Consider the following 15,389-nt stretch of genomic DNA (forward strand, 5'->3'; position numbering starts at 1 on the left):
GATATATTAAATTTAAAAATTGGGGGCTTAATATTGCAATACATTAACTATATTGATTAATGGCAGTGGTAATGATGTGGGATTGTGACCTTTTACAGAGCACGGACATCGCCTTACATTCCGAACAATCAGAATGATCTGCATCTTCCGTACTTTGTCATTCTGATCATGTGCCAGAGCTAGGCTTCCCAGATGTAAAGAACAGGCTGAAAGGAATCAATCTCATTTTTTCCACCATCTGTTGATTTTAATGGAATTTCAGGAGAATTGTAGCTTCAGAGAATATCACAGTACAGAAGGAGGCCATTTAACTCATTGAACCTGCACTGGATCTTATTAAGACCAATCCAGTCAGTCCCACTTCCCTGCTCTTTCCTTATATTCCTGCACCGTTTTCTCCTTCAAGTATTTAATCAATTACCTTTGGAAAATAAATTTGTATCCACCAACTCAGCGTGTTAATCACTTCTTGCATAACAAAGTTTTTCCATATGTTACCTCTGGTCTTTTGGTTTAAATCTGTACTGTCTGGTTGCTTTTTTTTTAAACTGTTGCTGTTGCTTCCTATTTTTAAATGATAGTTTCCAACTCATGACAGTTAGTTTTTCACTCCTGCTTTCCATTTGCTGATTGTTAATTAGGTCAATTCCTAACAGGTTAATTAGGATGCTTTCCTGTTTTATATATATGAGATTTCGGATGCAAGTGTGATATAAAATTTGCAGATTGTAAAGAATATGCACTAGTAAGTGAAAATAAATGCTTTAGATGCAACACATTTCTTGTGATTTTTTTGTTGTCATTCAATAGATTAATATACACATTAAATAGAAATTTATTTTGTAAGGCAAAACTAAATTAGCTAAAAAATCAGCAGAGCCGTAGTAGAAAGATCATATGTTTACTTAATTAGTTCAAATTGCACTTTCATAAAAGAGCAATTGAACAGTAATGTACAATCCTAATCAGGTAGTAATGAAGAGGAAACCAATTGCCATATTTTTAAAGCTACAAGTCATAGATGGCCATGAGCTACTAATGATAGGAAAAAGCTGAAAATAGATTTTGTAAACCAAGGTCTCAAAACAAGTTTCCTTACAGTGGAGACATTAAAATGTGTATTCACAATAACAATATTAAAAAAAGCAACCAAAAAGATCACCTTTTGTGCTTTAACTTGAAGGCTTTGAAAGCCTGGGCTTAAATTGATATTTTTTTCCATGCATTATTATCTGTGATTTCAATCTCTTGGAACATGCACGTTCTCTCCAGATGTAACACCGCAACTGTCAGGGAATGTTCCTCAAGCTGTGTTCACAATTCTAACTTCATTGTTTTTGTGAAGTGTTATATAGAATGCAGTGGCTTATCATTTTCAGGTGCTGAATTCAGAGACTACAACAGCAGTGATACGATTATAAATGTGACAATGTTTCTAAGTCCATAAAACTCTTCCCAGAATAAAACGCTGCACACCTTTCAAGTTTTGTTAACAACCTGTAACATATTAGAGGTCCATTCATTCCTTCTTTGCTTAGGATTAAATAACTAAATTCAGGTTCGCTCTTGGCTAACAGGTTTGGCTGTGACAATTTAGTTTACAATCGACCTGTGTCAAAAGCTGCGTTTTAGGAAAGATATATTTGCATTTTATACAGTGTCATCCATATCCTCAGGATATCTCAGTGTGCTTCAGAGCCAAATAATCTTAAAGTGCAATCCCTGGTGTTGCATAAGAAAATGGTGGCCAATTGTGCACTGCAAGATCCCACAATCATCAATGAAATAAAGAACAAGTTAATCTGATTGGATGGGGTAACCGAAGAATAAATGATAGAAAAGACACTGCAAAAACTGTTTTCTTTCCAACTTAACTAGCATCCATTATGATGATGTGAACCAGCTTTCAATTTAACACATTAATGCATAGGTTTGTGAGAAGCATGCAACCAAATTTGGAAGTTTGAGACCGGCACAAAGTTGGACCTCCAGAAGCAGATCAGCTTTCAAGAATAAAGGTTGGAAAATAGAGAAACATCACAGATATGGGCCATTGGTTAAATAGACTCCTAGGCCGGAATCTTTCATTGGTGTCCTGAGTCTTGCCTGATGGCTGGAAATCTGACACCAATCTCCTGCTGCACCATCTCAATGAGGCGTCCCAGTTCTTTGACCAGTCTGAGGGCACTGGTGGGCTTCTCTCTGGAATTTGACCCACAAGGAGCGGTGGTCCTGCCTGACAGGATTTAACAACAAACTAGAGGCTGGCAGCTTCCATAGAAAGCCGCTGGCTGCTGTTGGGAAATCAAGCTAGAGGTCTACGGATCCTACAGCAAGTTAAGTGATTTAAGGACAGGGTTCCAGGAGTATGGGTCACAAGCAGGGGGTCGGAAAGCAATGCCAGGGGGTTGGTTCTCAGTGAGTGGCCTCTTGCCCTGCATCATGCCCTCAATCAGGTTCAAGAATCCAGGCATCTGCAGCTCTGGGTGATCATCAGTCCACACACTTTGTGCTTCTGCTTAAAGGCATCAATTGGCAAAGAGGCAGGAAGGACTCTCCTACTCGAAGTTAATTCAATGATGGCGGTTACACCATCACCGTACCTAATGAAATGTTTTGTGCACCTCCTACCACTCTACCTCCGAGGCAAGAAGATTCCTCTCTTGGTATGCATTAGAAAGAAATCCAAGAAAATCAAGTTTAAACAGTTTACTTACTGCTCGCAATATTGGTTGCAAAGATGCTCTCGGAAGATCCTGACACCTCGCTGGTAATGCTGGTTTGACTGCCTCTACGTATCCCTCGTTGCAATTGTGTCAATAGGGTGTTAGGAGATGTGGGGGCATTAGAAGTTTCCAGAAAGAGAGATGCATGGCTCTGCAGAAGGTCAGCTGTGGGTGTAAAACAAAACAATAACATGCATGAAGTCCTCCTGAATAAAATCACGTTTGTCTTTAAGAACTAAATGGAGATTTTTCCATTCATTAATCTCAGCTTCAAGGGTTGTATGGCTCAATGTCACCAATGGCTGGATAGCATGTGTTAATTTATTTAGCTACTTCTGTACAGGAAGTACTTGTACAGTGACCTTAAAGGGATAGAACAGATTAAAAACAGCTTCATCTTCGTACTGAAATCTTTCCAAACATGTACAAGGCATAACACTGAAGAAGATCTGCTGATGTGAACAAAACGGTTTGTATTAGGAAGGATATTATTCCAAGTCTACCTCTTCCTTCACATTAAATAATGGAGGAAAATGTGCACATTTGTCCGTCAACTCATTGGGAGTTAGTAAGGATAGGGGTGATGATTCAATGGTGACTCTCTTTCACAGAGAAAGAAAGATTTCGAACTACTCCCATGTTCTAAAATAGGATGTTTGGCTTTGCACCATTAAGTGGAAATTAACTGCAGCAAGCTATCAATTTTTACCGCAATTATTAAATTTTCCCTGGCCTGTGGAACGATCACTTTCTCCCAAAGGATATAAGTTTTGGAAAATTCTCTTTTCTGACTAATTTCCTCTCAATCATATCTGAAGTGTAGCTATACAAATGCAATTGGTGGTTAATATGAAAATGAAGGTGCCAGCGCAGATTCAAACCTTCTAAAATTCTAACGTTGTATGCAAAAATATGCCAACATTTATAAATTGTTAATGAATTAAGAGAACGCTGGAGAAAATGCTTCACCAAAGGGTTCTGTTTCTCTTGTTTTTGGTAAATCGAATTCTGCTACAGTTAATTGTTTAGATGTGTTAAAACTGGCTGTAGTACAAACTATCTCTTTCCTTTGGCATGTAAGTCTTTAAAGATTTGATGTTAATCTAAACAAAAGAAAAACATCAAGCAGTTTGGTAAAATACAAATTACACAGTTTGATTTTCAATTCAATTTATATGCAAGTTATCTGAGTCATTTATTTTCGGCCAAATTCATCTTTGTTTTGATTTCCCATTTTCCTTTTTCTCTGAGTAATTTAGAAGTAACATGTTCTATTCATGCTGGTAGAGAAAACAGGAGACTGGGTGTCAGATCTTTGTGGACTCTTCTCAACCAATAGCTGCAGTACACAGGAGTCTGTTAGGATTGTGTGGTGCATTGGTAGTGTCCCTACCTCTGGTGCAGAGAGTCCAGGTTCAAGTTTTGCTTGCCCTGGATATATGTCAATAGTATGTTGATTTTTTTTTGTAAATAGGAGTTTCTTAGACTAAATTATGAAAATAGTTCATCGTAATTCGCTGTAATAAAAGGAAGTGACATATACTTATGTGATCAAGAGTCTAAAACTTTTAATTCTTTGGATTTCCAGTGTCGTTCATGGCAACTGATAAGGTGGCTTTGCTCAGAGCCTTAGCAGAACTGGTCTTGAAAGGCGACATTAAGTGCTACCTTCATAGCCAATTAATTTTGCTTGGGTAGTTACTTGTTTTCAAATGTCACGTAATTGGTTTCCCTTCATTTGCCCGCATGATTCCAGACCGCACAGACTAAATGAAAAGCATACATTTACAATAGCACATGTACCAACTGCAGGACTGCCCAAAACAAAAAGTTTGTAAACGCATTCAGTGCTGAAATGTTAGAACCGTAGCTGCCAATTTGTGCACAGCAAGTTCCCACAAACAGAAATGTGGCAACAATCAGTTCAATTTGTTTTCTTTAGATGATGGTTTAGGGAAATATATTGGCTCAGGACACCAAGGAAATTTTGATCTAGCGCTGTGAGATCTTTTAAATCCACCTGATAAGGCAGATGTGGTCTCAGTTTGATGACTCTTCAGATGGTCATTTGCAACTCTCAAACAATTGGTAGTTAAAGTGACAATAAAAGTTCATTTTTCTGAACATACAATTTTCCTTTGCTGCCATTATTTGTGCAGTTCTTCCAGGCTTTCCTTTTTGCATTATTATGAGCAAATTGGCACAGTAGTGTTAATTAATATTATCCACATAAGGTCTGCTTCAATTACAAATAGTATTAAGTGAATAGGAAACATTGTATAATTAATTCTATATTGGAATATGAGGAAATAAACTGCATAATTTTCACTTGCTATTCTTTCATTTATAGATGCCCACATAGTTTCACCAGGCTTTAGAGTAGTTGCCTGCATTGATCTGGTCAGTCACCCTTTTCGGGGCATGTGTGTGCTGGAAAGAAATAGCCAGGTTCTTTGCCCCAGCAGTTTGAAGAATCTAAGCCAGGAAATATTAATTGTATTTAGATCAAGTATAGAAAGTGGAATAAAGATGAAGGAATACAGATAGAATTAAGAGATGTGGACTTAGTTTTATCATAACTCCAACAATAATTAACTTCTAAAAGGATAAGCCTTCACACATGTAAAATAAAACTTTCAGGGCCAAAGGATTTGTTTGTCAGTAATTGATCATTTCAGTGCTTAACTCAGCCAACAGAAGTCTAACAGGTCTTAATGCTGCTAAATTAATTACTCACTGATGAATGTCCCAGAACTAATTTTCTTTCTGGAATTTTTAGTGGAAATTTGTACGGAAATAGTTCAAGTTTAAATCATCGCACTGATTTAACACGGGTCCATTGGCAAAGATTGCTACATTGTGCCCTGTGGAGCAAGAGGATTTCTCAAGCAGAAACTTACAGATTTCTGTCCTTATCTGCATATGCACGGATGCCAGAAGTTGCTGTCTGATTTATTCCATTGTAACTCTGAGCACTGACAGCTTCCCCATTATTCCAAATGCAAAATCTGAGCCATTATAATATGTCAAGTCAAAGCTTGTAACGTTTAATATTCTTGGAGTGAAACGCAAAAAATATAACAAACAGGTTACCACCTCCATTTAAAGCAAACATGTTACTACCTCCCTTTAAAATAAACAGGTTACCACCTCCATTTGAATAGTAAAGGCAGGCTTTCAATACGAACATATTAAAAATCCATATGATAACACTGCTGCCAGTAATGATTGCCCCATGCTTATCAAAGTGTCAGGTTCGTTCAAAACTGAAGCATTCTTAAACACTAGTAACCTTTGCAGCATTCACAATGTTGACTTTCTGGTATTATTTCAAACATCAGGCTGAATACCATCACAGAGATGTATTCTTAGGACACCAGCGCTTCACAAGTACAATAAAAAGTTCTATTTGCTATATTCTAATCTGTGGTCTATTTTCTTTCAGAATTACTATGGCACAGGAATATTTTTAAAAATTCACACTAAATCAGCCTTCAAATTGAATAAAAGCAAGTCTGAATCTGTCTCATTGAGTCAAATCTTATGATCATTTAGCTGAGTGTCAATTTTGTGGAGTTTCACAGAGGGTTTCTCTGTGTGGGGCCTAGTGAGATTTCTCCCTGCATCAACCCAAACCTGCCTCACTAACTGCTTGCTCTGCCCTTATGGCACTCTTTCGCCATCCAGTGCCAGCCCAATTCTCCCACTTGCGGCAACAGGAAGAACTCACCACTCATTGGATCTCCTGGAATATACTGGAATTCCTGGTGCCAGCACCATCTTTAAATGCCAGCCAAGCATTGGCATTACAGAGTTGCCCTTCACCAGCAATACAGTGGCACAGCAGCCCCAAAGACATGCTATTGATGACAAAAGAGTTGGCATGCTGACACTTCCTGGTACATATAATCCCATTTCTTTGCCTCGGTCACAACCCTCAGGCCACATATCTGACCTGTCCTAAGCCACAACCCACCCTGCCACACTCTCAAATTTACTGTTATTCTCCCTTTGTCTCCCACAGCAAACCAGCATCTTATCATTGTCTGCTGGGAGACCATCTCAGACAGAAAAGCATTTGGACATTTCCATGTTTTCTATTTACAGCCACCAAAAACTAACAGAGGCCTCAGCTGGCCCCAACAATGCAAAGAAAATGCTGGCATCACGATCAATGATTATTTTACATTCCACGACTGTCTGATGCACCCAGCTCTCAACCACTGGAACTGGGTATCAATCAATGTAGTTTGGCTGGTCTTCTAGTCTTCCTCCGCAGAAAACTGCTCCCATTCTCCCAGCTCCTCAGCATCCAACATGTCAGCTCGTTGCCAGCCCTGATTGTGGATAGCACAGCAGGCCAGGATGATGCAACACAGTCTGTACGTAGGATATTGCAGGCAGAGTCACCCCAGACTATCAAGCACCCACTTTCACCCTCTCCACCTGTCAACAGTCAACCAAACCCATAAGACTGACTCCTCTCTGGCCCCGTGAGTGCCTTTGACAGACATCCCCAGGGAAAGGACCGAACAGACCCCTGAACATGGCCCAGCCGCTGTACTGACAATAGCTCCCTTTGACGTGACAGAGGATTATTCCCCACATCCTTTTGGCCATGGCCATTTGGTTGAAGCATCATGCAGTGTACTTGCTGTGCAGACAGCTGTCACACACTGTAGAGGTGAGACTGGCGCCTCACTGTGATGTACAGCAGTATGTGCACCCGCTGGACTGATCACTACTGACAAGCAGTCTGGCTCAGCGCATGCACTAAACAGAATTCAATACATCAGCACTGTGAGCCTCTAGGCTCTGGCTAAAATGCCTGAGCATGGTACACAAAGGCAAGGCAGGAATGCTGTGAATATCCAGGAAAACGCTAATTGAGTGAGCACTATGAGAGTAAGTGAGCAGCCCTGAGATGTAGCTTGGGCCAATCCATGAACTGGAGGTCTGTTCCCTGTCCCTGCACACAAAGTGTCCTTGCTGCAGCTTTTAATGTTAGGTGCCAGTGGATCTTGAGCTTTAACATGCAAGAGCGCCCTGCAAGTGGATCAGATAGATGTGACGATGGTTCTGAGAGGCTGCCAATTGTCAGATACCAGTACCTATAGGTATAGGGTGTGTGTAGCTGGTGTCCATGGTACATGCATTCAGGCATTGCTGCTGGGTATCCAAAATAGTTGCCCGGAGGAGCAAGCAAAGAGCTGAAGTTGCTGGGTACCTGCCCTGACTTTCATGCCAAAAGTCCTCAGAATCATGAAGAAATCTTCTCAATGAAGAGTCAAATGGAGCTCAAAATGTTAACTCTGTTTCTCTTGCCAAAGACGCTGCCACCTGAGTTTCTCCAACATCTCTATGTTTGTTTCAGTATTCCAGCATCCACAGCTTTATGGAGTTTAGCTATATTGCTGACAATGAGAAACCTCCATCTGGTATTACATGTACAGAAATTCAATTTAATAGCATGCCAAAGCATGAGTCAGCATCTTGGGAATAGTAGCTGAAAATATTGTCTACAAACACAGCTTTGATACATGACTCTAATAAAAGAGATACTGAATTATATTAGGGTAAAAAGAAGGAAATAAACACTATTATTTATATAATGTTTCAAGATGTTCCAATACAAATAACTATTTTTCGAAGTGCATTATGACAATGTAGGAAATGCAATTACACAGCAAATTCCCAGAAACAGCAATGAAGTAAATGACCTGATACGGTGATACAGTGAGTGAGTGATGACAAGTGGGGTAGATAGCGTCCTCACTCTATCCAACATAATAAATATTTAAGGAATTTGCCTCCTTTAAAAGATGACATCACATTACCTTGGCTCAGTAAATTTACATCATCTTTGAACTTTTTAAAATTAATTCATAGCCACTTGACTTATTTGTAGGGTCATTCTATAGTATGCTCCAATTAACATCAAGACAATGCTCTTGTTGGTAACATATTGCAACAGGGGATCAATTAACACTTTCAAAAATTAGACTTGATAGGTCTTTTTGTGTATCATTTCTGTCTTAATGCAGTAATAAGGTGAACAACTGTGTCATTGAAATCTAGCTCTGTGAATATCTGATCAAAAAGCACTTGGTGTGACTTGTGCTGGAGGAGGCTTACATGGATCATCATGGAATGAAACTAGGCCATTTTGATCAGCAGGATAGCCACTACTCTAGAGGAGTAGTCCTGCCACTGGCATCTGACCATTACGTGTCATGATACAATGGTCAAGCATTTGAAATAATTTCTTGAAGAATGGTAAACAGGCCTGCAAAGTTCTTCAGTTTGAAAAGATGACTACTTAGGTAAGGAGTTAAAAGAATGTGCCAAATAAATTTTTTTTCTTTATTCATTCACAGGATGAGGGCATCCCTGGCTAAGGCAGCATTTATTGTCTATCCCTAATTACCCAAATGTCAGCATTATTCAGTACACTTAATGTATTGTGCCAGGCCACAGGAAGGACGAAAACTGTTCTAGTTAATGATAATAATTCCATATCTGTTGTAAGTGTAATTTTGCATTATTCAGTGCCAAGGGTCTGAAACAATGGACAACTACCTTCTAGCTATCACCTGGCAAAGGTAGTCATCTTGGGCAATGATCTCTCCTTATGAGTATGAGTTTAGCTATAGCTGATTCCTTGGCACCAGCAAGTATTAATGTTTTGTATGAGCACAACTAAACCAAATTGAAGGAATAAATCTGAAAAGGAGGTTGCAAGCATAGGGAGATATTGTGTTAGTGGATAGTTATTCACAGATTAGTTGTTATCTCTTTATTATTCATACTCAATCAGTACGATGTCCAAGTGCAGTATCTAGCGAGGAACAGTATAGACAAGGTTACTGAAGGGCAGCCAGCAGCTATGGATTTGTACCCCAGCATGGGTCACTGCCTCAGGAGAGGAAGAAGATCAAAGGAGACACATAACCTTGACATCCTTTCACTCTCAATCTTATTAGGCTGATTTTTTTTTGTTTGTGTTGCCGAAGGGGAAACTCACACACAGTTCAGGCACATCAGAAAGTGTTGGGCAACATGCCTGTGATTGCAGTTTGGATCGTTAGCCTTTTTATGTGGTATCAAGTGTACAATATGTTCATTGTAATATATCCCATGGCGGGTATACCTTGAAGCCCAAAAACAGTTAAAAAAATGTATGGGCCAAACCTGTTTGAAGTACTTACCCTGTGATGAACCATATGCAGAAGAACCAGCCCTTTAATACATGGCTTCTAATAGAAAACACCGGATGCTATGCACCTCCAGCTCTTCTACTAATTCCATTTCTAGTCATTCATAAGTTCTGCAACTATTCACCATCAAATTTTGTTTGATTACATTGAGAAGCTTCTGAGGCTTTCGATCATAAGTGCGATTTAAATGCAAGCTATCGACGCTGCTGTCGACAGGTCCTTCCATTTTGTACTTTGCTTGACTTATTCACAGTTTACCCAGGTGCACAGGATTAGCCATTTTAATTTATCTATTTCATTTGGGATTCTTTGATTTAAAATATTGAATTCTATATTAAGTCAAACATGTAACATAGGGCAGAATCTTAGAGTGGCTTGAATGGTGTGGGCAATGGTTAGATATGTGGCAGAATCCAGTGGGAAGTCCAGTGGGAGCTATCTTGTCAATGGGAGCAGTTTGCTGCACCTTTAATGTTTCCCCTGAGCATTGAGATCAATTTCACGCTGGGGCATAGTGATTTGCCGGTTACAAGGGATTATAACTTGCTAAACACCATGTAAACGGCACAAAGTTCCTCACAAATATTTTGTTTCCAAGCTTATCAAATGTGCTGAACAAGTTAATGTTGAGAATTCAACAGTCTGCATGTTTCCCGGCTCCAAACCGCATCTTAGGACAGGATCTACAGGTGCCAGTGACATGCAACCCTTCTCCACGGACTTGGGCATCTGGCATTGGTCAACCTCTCATGTCATCTCTCTGATCCACCTGCTTAGGAAACATTGAACTGCTTTGCAGTGCTGGCACTAAACAGCTGCTGTAAGAACACTGTTTACAGGGATGAGGCACCCAGCTCAGGGACTGTTCCTATGTAGAAATGGGAACAAGGATGGTGATGCAAAGAAACGCAAGTAGATTCGGGGGATTTGCAGGTGCATCTCCACATTGGGGGGGATGGATGGAAATGAGGAGTCAGTGTAGAATTAGGTAAAAAGGGGATATGGAAGCTCTGCATCTCAAGCTGCTTGCTTGCTATGTTAGCGCTCAATCACTTAATGCCTACTTCCATACTTGCAGCATCACTGTCTTGCCTTGACATCCCTGTTCATGCATTGGTGCTTCTGACAGGGCCTGAAGGCTCTTAGCATTGCTGCGTTCATGTGCTCTTTTGTGCATACACTCAGACAAGGTACTTGTCACACTAGTCAACAGGGGGCTGGAATATCCTGCTGAACAGCACAGCAAGTGTATATCACCTGCCTGGGAGGTAAACACATTGCACTTTAATTCAAGGAAATCGCCATGTTGGAAAGTGGGTGGGGGCCAGTCCTCAGTTCAGCCTCTGGGAAGTCTCTGTTGGCCAGGGTCCCAGTGCCATCAGTCATGGCCACAGTCCACAGAAAGTTCAGGGACTTGGCTACAATCAGTCATCCATCCAGGCTGGACAGGGTCAGGGATCTGTCTGATTACAGGCCAAGGAGTGGGCAATGGTCAGTCCAGAGGGTATCACATGTAGTTGAGGAATGGTGTATTATCAGCCGGGTAGTTCAGTATGTTCAGTCAAGTCTAGTGGCTGCTTAACAAAGTCAGTCCCAGGTTTGAGATGAATACATTCTTGGGGGGAGGTGTGGGGTTTGGGGAGTGATCTTGAGGAGGCTAAGTGTGGGGCCTGCAGGGGCAGCGGGCGGGGTGGAGGGGGGAATGTCTGCCAAAAAGGTGGGGAATTCAAGGCTGAAAACCTGTGGGAAGAAAGGTAGGTGAGCAGGAAAGGGAAATGGGAACAAGGATGGTGATTCGAAGAAACTCAAGTTGAATAGGGGGTGTTTGCAGGTGCATCTCCACATGGCAGGGATGGATGGAAATGGAGAGTCGGTGTAGAATGAGGTAAAAGGGGATATGGAAGCTCTGACACAGCTATCGAGTGGCTATGCGGAGCCTGGTGCTATTGTGTTCATTGCGAGCTGTATTCCCTACCATCACCTGCTGTTATCTAGATGAGCAATTCAACTATAATTGGATCAGGCGATGCTTAGGGTGGGCACTTTGATCGGCGAAAGCACAGAATCTGTGCCTGCTGCACGCTGAAAGGGCAAATATGTGAAGCAGGTGTTTGCAAACTCCAGATACATTTCATTTGCAATCATTACTATGCTCATTTGCAATGCGTGAAGAATGAACATGTTTCAGCTTCAAATGCTGGTCACGGGCGATTTGCATCATGCCATTAGTGCTTGCAAATCTAACATTAGTATCACAATGATGCAGAACTTAGTGGCAATGACTTAAAAACAGGCAAATACTGATCAAAAGCTTCCCATCACTTGGAAATGTCCAAGAGGGCTATGGAAGGAAACATTACTGCATTTTATGTCATCTAAGTAAGACAACGTACTCCAATCATTCAACTTTTCATCGTATTCATTCCTGTGGGTCTGAGATGACAAGGGGGTTGGAGTACAGCAGCCACTCCCTTTTGAATGTGTTGGTCACTCAGCCATTATGGCATCTTCCCTTGTGACTAGGGCCGTGGAAGAGTAGATGATGGAGCTGCTGAAGATGCTTGGCCCAGTCTGGTGGGGATGATGCTGGTGGCAGTTGGAGACGGCTCCAGTATAGTTTCAATATAGTGTGTGCATCAACTGGCACACTGTATTCTGCACAATTGGATCAGGCATGAGGTGATGTGATAGATGCCGAGGAACTGGAGGAGTATAGAGTAGTCTTAGGAAGGGGGAGGATGAGGACATTGAATTGCAGGAAGCTCTCATTGTGTATGACATCTCAACTATAAGCCAGACAGGATCTGATTGCCAACCGTTTCCAGTAGATGAGAGCTGGGTGCAGCAGACCATCAGAAACTGTAGAATAGATGTTGGTCATGATGCCAGCATTTGGTATGTTTTGTGGAGGGCAAGTGGCAGACTCTGTTTGTTTGCTTGTGTTCACTTTTGCTCTCTTTAAATAAAAGTTCAAAGTTAGAATTTTCCAATCACTGGCCTGTGTGTGACGTTTCCCTGTTGGACGATGACAAGCTACAGGTCTTCAGTGGGCATTGCAGACAAGAGTAGCAGTGATTTAGAGAAGGCATTTAGGCGCCAGGATGTAGCTAAGGTTCAGGTAAACTGTCTGTCTGGCTACTAAGCGGTGGCTAGAGTGAGAGAATGGGGTAGCATGCATGAGGGAGTGTCAGCCATGCCAACAATGTGCCATTCGCTGTGTGCTTTGTTGCCTGCTGCGCCAGTACATTGCTGGTGAGGGGCAATGCTGGATTGCCAACATTTGGCCGCATGCACTGCAGCCTTTCGAAGATGGCACAGGCACAAAAGGTGCCTAGTTTTTGGCAGATATCCGTTGACTTGGTGAATTATCCTGGGAACACAGAGTGGCAAGATAGGGCTTAATGAGCAAGAGAGACACCTTTGGGGCAGGGGAGGTAGTTATTGAGGAGCATTCGGTAAGATTCAGTGAGAATTCTAGCTAAACCTTATGGGGAAGAAACCCTCACAGAAAACTCAATGTAACTGGCACTTAGCCAAAAAAGCACAAGATTCAGCCCATAGTATCTGTTTCAGACTGTGGAATAATATTTTATGTGTCCTAAATTAAAGAACTGTACTCATTATTTTTTTTTACAGAAGTAAATAAGGTCAAGCTTTTTTTATTGTTCATTCTGGAGATTGGGGGTCACTGGATGGACCTGCATTTATTGGCAGTCCCTAGGTGCCTGTACGAAAGTGGTGATGAATTGTCTTCTTGAATCACTGCAGTCCACATGCTGCAGGTAGACCCACAATGCTGTCAGGGAGAAAGTTCCAAGATTGTGACCCAGTGACACTAATAAACATTGATTATATTTCAAAGTCAGGATGGTGAGTAGTTTGGAGGAGAACTTATGGGTAATGAAGTTTCAATGTGTCTGCTGCTCTTGTCCATCTGGATAGTTGTGGTTGAAGGTTTGGAACGTGCTGTCTACAGAGCTTAGGAGAATTTCTGCAGTGTAAATAGTACACATTGATACCTGGTGTCCTGGAATGTTTGTGGATGTGTTACCAATCAAGCAAATTGCTTTGTCTTGGATGGTTTCAAGCTTGAGTGTCGTTGAAGTTGAACTCATCCAGAAAAGTGAGGAGTATTCCACGACACTCCTTACTTGTGCCTTGTAGAAAGTGGACAGGCTTTGGGGAACCAGAGAGTGAGTTACTCACTGCAGTATTCCTAGACTCTGACCAGTTCTTGCAGCCACAAAATTTATACGACTAGTCCAGTTCAGCTTTTGGTCAATGGTAACCCCCAGGATTTTGATAGTGGGGGATTCAGTGATTGTAATACTGTTGAATATTATGGGACATTCATTAGATTCTCTCCCATTGGAGAAAGGCACTGCCTGGCACTTTTGCACTAAAAATGCTACTTGCCACTTGTTGGCCCAAGGCCAAATATTGTCCAGGTCCTGCTAAATTTGGGCATGGACTGCTTCAGTATCTGAGGAACTGTGGATGGTACTGAACAGTGCACAATTATCAGCGAATATCCCCATTTCTGACCTTATGCTGGAGGGAAAGAAAACTGTTGTCAAAGTGATTTTATTAACTAAACATAATAGTATTTAGAAGGAAGAGGCAACTGCATCTTCCAGTGTAAAAGGTGCATTTACAGGAGTACGGTGTAGTGAACAAACATTACACTGTTGTAACCCTATATCCCACCCACATTCCTGAAAGCACAACTCAAAGGATTGGATTGATGTGGGCCCTTTTAATTTTCATTGTTTCACCTTTGAAAGCATTGACTTAGCTATCTAAGCCCTATAAACTTTGAAATTTGTTTGTAACCCTTGAGGCTTTTCTATCTTTCCTCCTTTAAGATGCTCTGTATAACCTATCCTTTGTCAGGATTCTGGTCCTACTTTTTCTTATAACTCACGTCAAATGTTGCTTGATTAACATTCCTGTAAAGTACCTTTGGATATTATATTATGTTCAAGGCACTATCTCAATGCAAGTCAATGCTGTTCCATGAACTACTTTGCAGCAGAAGCCAATCCTTTAGAGTCTATTGTTAGCAACATTGCAAATATTTGTCATGAGATGGGTTGGATTTGATCACATTTTTACGATGTGAAACTGTAATACATACGTTTATTCATACTAAATTCCACATGCAGTAAAATGTACCATGTGTGTGTGTTTTCAGCCAACTCCTGTTTCTTCTTTCAATCTCACTAAACATGCTGAGGTGGCGTACTTCGTCAGATGTCTCACAAATTGTAAAGCCAACAAAGCATCAAAGTGAAACTGAGTTTGGTGTAATCAAGATCTGTTTGTGGTTCTGGTGCTTCTAATTTCCATCATAAATGTCAGCATTGGATATGTCCAATTTCTTTTTTGTTTTGCTTTTCCATCAAGAATTAATATCCCAAAATATTATCCATCATCTGCATTGCAA

The 15,389-nt window shown here is 41.0% G+C and overlaps 1 protein-coding gene across 1 annotated transcript in view; it reads right to left on the bottom strand.

Annotated features, from left to right (window-relative positions):
• pitpnm3 (PITPNM family member 3) overlaps positions 1–15,389 on the bottom strand; it is a 128,207-nt gene that overhangs the window by 41,018 nt on the left and 71,800 nt on the right. The window contains exon 7 of the mRNA XM_048612362.1: positions 2,718–2,891. Within this exon, the coding sequence (XP_048468319.1) occupies positions 2,718–2,891 (174 nt within the window). The remainder of the gene's footprint in view (positions 1–2,717; positions 2,892–15,389) is intronic.

This window comes from Rhincodon typus, chromosome 26 (genome assembly GCF_021869965.1).
Source record: "Rhincodon typus isolate 14 chromosome 26, sRhiTyp1.1, whole genome shotgun sequence".
Lineage (NCBI taxonomy): Eukaryota > Metazoa > Chordata > Chondrichthyes > Orectolobiformes > Rhincodontidae > Rhincodon > Rhincodon typus.